A 4,821-nucleotide genomic window follows, 5' to 3' on the forward strand; every position below is an offset into this window, starting at 1 on the left:
CTAAGATTGCGGATATAAAGAGGTGAAGAAAGAACAAGAAAGACCAAACGATGAGAAAGAGTTAATATAATTTTCAAGAGCTCTCTCTCTCTTTCTCCCTCACTCATTTACACACACACACACGAGCGCACAGCCGCGGGTCAAAGGGCAAGGGAATATTTTGATTTTCCAATGAGAGAAGAGTTCCATTTGTTTACAAAATGGCTGCGCCCTTACGACCGACCGGAGTGTTGTGTCTGCTCTCTCGGATTCACAATGTGAAAGTCAACAATCACTTAAATGTTCTAAATTTTCCCCAACACTTTTACAGCCACTTCTCTCCATTAGCTACATATAAATCTAAAGCGGTTTGTGTATCTTTGACGCTTCCTAATGGAAGCTCAAGGAGAGAAAAAAATGTGCTGTCAAAGCAGAAGTCTACCGACAGTTCCACAAGCAGAACACACTTTCCCGAGAAAGTTGGACCGACAAAAGAGGGAACTCTGACCCCCTCAATGAACGGAGATTTGAACAACGGCCGTCTTGGTCACTTCATGCAGATGTACGAAGACTTTGTCGGACTTACTGAAGTCAAACATGCCCAAGACAAAGTTGTGAAGGTGAGTCACGTCCACCTCTCCCCCACCTACTCGACACACTGCTACGCTACACTTTGTCTCTGCACAACCTCCTTTTTTCGTACGGCTTTCTTTTCGTACTCTAGATCTAGAGTCTAGTACTAGATTTCTAGATCTAGTACCAACATTTGTGCGGATAATGATTGCAGCTGTAGATGCTGAATTGTGACGAATGTGCTGTGTGTGTAAAGTCCAGCTTTTGAAATGGTGGGTCTTATCTGGTCATTTTGGAGATTTTAAAGGGTTAACTGGTTGGATCTTGAGTTTAAAAGTGGGCTGCGTTGCGCCCCCACACTGTTATGTTGCCTGGTCTGGTGTGCCCCCCTATTCTAATTTGTCTCTCACTTTAAGTCCAGTGGTGCATGCACTGCCACCTAAAATTGTTAACCTTCAGAATGATTGGAATTTGATCTGGGACACAAACTCACTAGAATTTTGGGCACTTTTTCGGTAGTTCCCATCCCGCAACTGTTATTCGCCGGTTTTGGCCCCAAGAGAAAGGGGGTTTCAGGGGGGCTAAAAATATGGTGGGGGGTTTCAGGGGGCATGCTCCCCTGAATTTTACCATAATTTGATGTTTTGCAGTTGTTAGCTTTGATATCTTAGCTCGCCACGGATCAAACATAGTCAACTCCTACTGTTTGAATGCTTTGATGTTCCCTTTAATTTCGTTGACTGTCCCCAGACGGAGCAACAGTTTCTCTTTTGTTTGTTGACTTAGTCTTACTCAACTGTGTTACTCTTACAACAAGTCGTAGGCCTACTCCTTGTTTTATTCAGCAAGCTTTGTGGAAAATATGTATGCATGACGTTTGCATTTTCATCATGAGAAAACCCCCCTGGTTTCAAGCTCAAAGTTTTTATTAACCACCACGTTCAGAAAATCAGAAAAAAATGAATTTTGATTTATATGAGGATATAGCAAGTAACTTGTAGTAAAGGCAAAAAAATATTCATTATGAAAGATAAATGAGGAATAAAAGAAAAAGCATTTTGCAGCATCTAGTCAGTAGATATGCTAACCCCTGTAGGAGTTAATGTCTTGATGTTCCTTTTTGTTTCCTCGACTCTCCCCAGGCGGAGCAGCAGTTTCTCCAGGTACAGGAGGACAGACGGACCATGCAACAAGAACTCACAACGGTGCAGGCAGAGGTTCGAACCCTGGGGGCAGAACTAGAGAAAACCAATCGCACAGACTCCAAGTACATCGACCTGGTCAAGAAAGAGCACGAGATTCTCCTGGTGGAGAAGGACATGACCAACAGGATCAAGGCCCTGGACAAAGCCGAGAGGGATTTCTTCTCTCTGCTCAGCGCTGCCGTCCGCGAGAGCCACGAGAAAGAGAGAGCCCGGGCGGAGAAGACCAAGTACTGGTCCATCATCGGCTCAGTGATTGGAGCTATTATTGGAATCGTGGGGTCGACTGTCAACAACCATCGGAGGATGACGCAGATGAGGGCAATTCTCACTGAGTCAGGGGAGAGCACTGCAGAGTATAAAGCTATGACAGACAAATTGTTACAAACTATTAGCCAGAATTCAACTTCCGAGAGCTTTCATTTTATCCAGAACACAGAGAGTGGTGATGTGAACACACAAAAGCAAAAATTTGAACCCGATTCCTTCGTGGTCAGCTCGCAGCTGATGGAGAAACAAAGGGAGGAAATTCTACACAGCATAGATAAACAATCAGCGGTTGTTATTTCTCAACTCGACGAAATTCACCGACTTGTCGGAGTCCAACGAGCCCAGCAAGGGGAGACAAATGTGGTGTATGTCGGGCCGGAGATCCAGACGATGTTAGAGAGTACGCGGGAGAGTCTAGGAGAGAGGATGAAACAGAACACGCTGGCGTCTACTGCGGCTATCTCCGGCGTGTTGTCCATTGGCATTCTGGCGCTGGTTTATGTCATCAGAGGCTCATCTTGACCTGTACCGTCTACCATTACTACCAAGGGTCTGTCCCCGTGGTTTTATGCACTCCGCATAATTTAGCGAAATTTGACCATTTTTTTTCATAATTTCTTATTATTTTTTCCTTTATCTTTCTTTGTTAAAAAAAAAAAAATCGCTTAATTTCACATTTTTGGGGTCAGTTTGCTTAAAATGACGGGGACAGAGGGGAGCTAGCCAGTGAGGAGAGGTATTCCTACAACTTTCAATGTTACTTGTGTGGCATTGTTGTGAAATCGAGTGCTTGTTAAAATAATATTATCATGAAATCAAAGAAACCTCCATTTTTCAGCTTGTTGGGCAATTTTCATCTTTTTTTTTTTGTTCATCACATATAATGTCCATTGAAAAACTCATTTCTACTGTGCGGATTTTGCTGAAGAACTTTGACCAAAGGCACAAAAAATGTACATTTTTGCAATTTCCAAGAACACTCAAGCATGGAAGACACTTATTGGCAGCCATTTTCTCGCTGCTAATTTATCCTGTAAAACCGCGTGAACCCCCACTTCCTTCAATCGCAATTTATATCTCAACTTCTATTTAAAGGAAAGATGGGTATTTTTTCATTAAAAACCAAGTCAAAAGAACAGGCTTTATTAAGATGATACCAATAACTCCATATGGCCAAAAATTGCCAAGCGCCCAATTTCACGTGTCGTGACACATCTGTTATCATGATGATAGTACAATTGCTTGAGTCATTTTTTTCCAGGTTTCCAGATTATTGGTAGCCTACCAGTACCGTATGGTAAAAATTCCTGTCTTTTTTTAAATACCTGCAGTATAGCAGGATTTTGTTTTATGTACTAAAAATCCAATTATTAAGACATTTACATTTTTGTGCAAATTATGTCATAAAGCTGACCCTGTTTTTAAAGATTTCTCAAAAAAGAAAAATATGACTCGAGCAGTTGTGTTATGATTATGACAGTGACAATCTGTACAGTATCAAGGTTACCTACAGGTGTCGCTAATACTTACAGAACCGGTACCCCTCAAGTATAAGTATGGAATGTTCCAGAATTTTTATATTTATTGATAACTCATGCAATCGTAATACATAGCTCATGTCTCCTAGATGAATGCAAAGTCAGCATTTCTATGTGCTCACTTCACAAGGAAAATCTGAAATCCCACTCATTGCCAGAGGTAACCATAATCAGTGTACGGTTCCAACGACACAATTCTGCTTGAATTTTAAATCCACTTCTACTTTAGTTATTTAGATATTTAATGCCACTCTCCATTAATGTATTTTTCACACACATTGAAATTTGATTATGTTTGGAGAAAAATATATATGTAGGTCTCAAAAGAACAGATTCTTTGTGGTTTGATTTTTTAATTTAATTCTTTTTAAAATATTAGGATCATTATCATATATATGAGTATTACAAGGGGAAATGTCCAGTTTGAAACTTTTTGAAACAACATTTATAAAGTTCTTGTATTGCAATCTTTGTTGTCAAAGATTTTTCTTATATTTGTATCCGCAAAATGAAATCTATTACTATTAGTATTATTAGTGGCGTAGGCCAAAACAGAATTTATTAATAATATTGCTCCTCAGGTCAGTGATGGTCAAAGTCAAAATGAAATTATTTATGGGAGAGGAGGTGAAGAAGGGGAAGAGATACAGAGGTAAAAGAGTGAGAGAGGGAAAGGGAAAGAGATGTGATGAGAGAAAAGAGAGAGAGAGAGTGAAAGGGAGAGAAAGAGATGCAGAGTGAAAGAAAGAAAAATATTTTGATATATATAGAGAGAGATAGAGACTTGGAGAGAGAGAGAGAGAGGGAGAGAGAGAGAAAAAGAGAGAGACACACACACAGAGAGAGTCATATGATTTACCATTGTCATCAATAACTATACAGAAACTGTGTTACTGGACAATTGTGACAGATTTTTGTGTATTGTAGATCTGTGCTTTTACCGTTATAATAGATTGTTCACCTTTTGTATTGAATGTACAGTGAAGACTATTTTGAACTATTTAAATCAGTCTGTGGGCTCAGGATAGTTTCTGTACTTTCTTTGGTTTAAGAGATAATTTATTAATGTTAAATAAAGAATGTGTTTTCAGTTTCTAAGTGCTATGTGTATAAAAATATAAAGACAAATCTGCCACAATCATGAATCCTGATGTGTCCATCTTTTAACTTAGACAGTTTCCTGTTTACATGTCGTCATAAAAATCTATATTTTTCTTAAAACTAGGAATTTGGACATAGTCACCTCTAGCTGTCAATTG

At 39.6% G+C, this 4,821-nt stretch overlaps 1 protein-coding gene across 1 annotated transcript; it reads left to right on the forward strand.

Annotated features, from left to right (window-relative positions):
• Window positions 1–194: 194 nt before the first annotated feature.
• On the forward strand, window positions 195–4,294 carry LOC101856078 (mitochondrial potassium channel). Its single transcript, XM_005113433.3, has 2 exons — window positions 195–599; window positions 1,695–4,294. The coding sequence occupies exons 1-2, from the start codon at window positions 201–203 to the stop codon at window positions 2,544–2,546; spliced, it is 1,251 nt and encodes a 416-aa protein (XP_005113490.1). The 5' UTR covers window positions 195–200; the 3' UTR covers window positions 2,547–4,294.
• Window positions 4,295–4,821: the final 527 nt, after the last annotated feature.

This window comes from Aplysia californica, unplaced genomic scaffold (assembly GCF_000002075.1).
Source record: "Aplysia californica isolate F4 #8 unplaced genomic scaffold, AplCal3.0 scaffold02394, whole genome shotgun sequence".
Classification (NCBI taxonomy): Eukaryota; Metazoa; Mollusca; class Gastropoda; order Aplysiida; family Aplysiidae; genus Aplysia; species Aplysia californica.

Excerpts from the sequence above, each read along its gene's own strand:
- LOC101856078 (XM_005113433.3), top strand. The coding sequence starts at position 201 with ATGGCTGCGCCCTTACGACCGACCGGAGTGTTGTGTCTGCTCTCTCGG. Across the intron at positions 600-1,694 it reads CCCAAGACAAAGTTGTGAAG|GCGGAGCAGCAGTTTCTCCA; the intron begins GTGAGTCACGTC and ends GACTCTCCCCAG.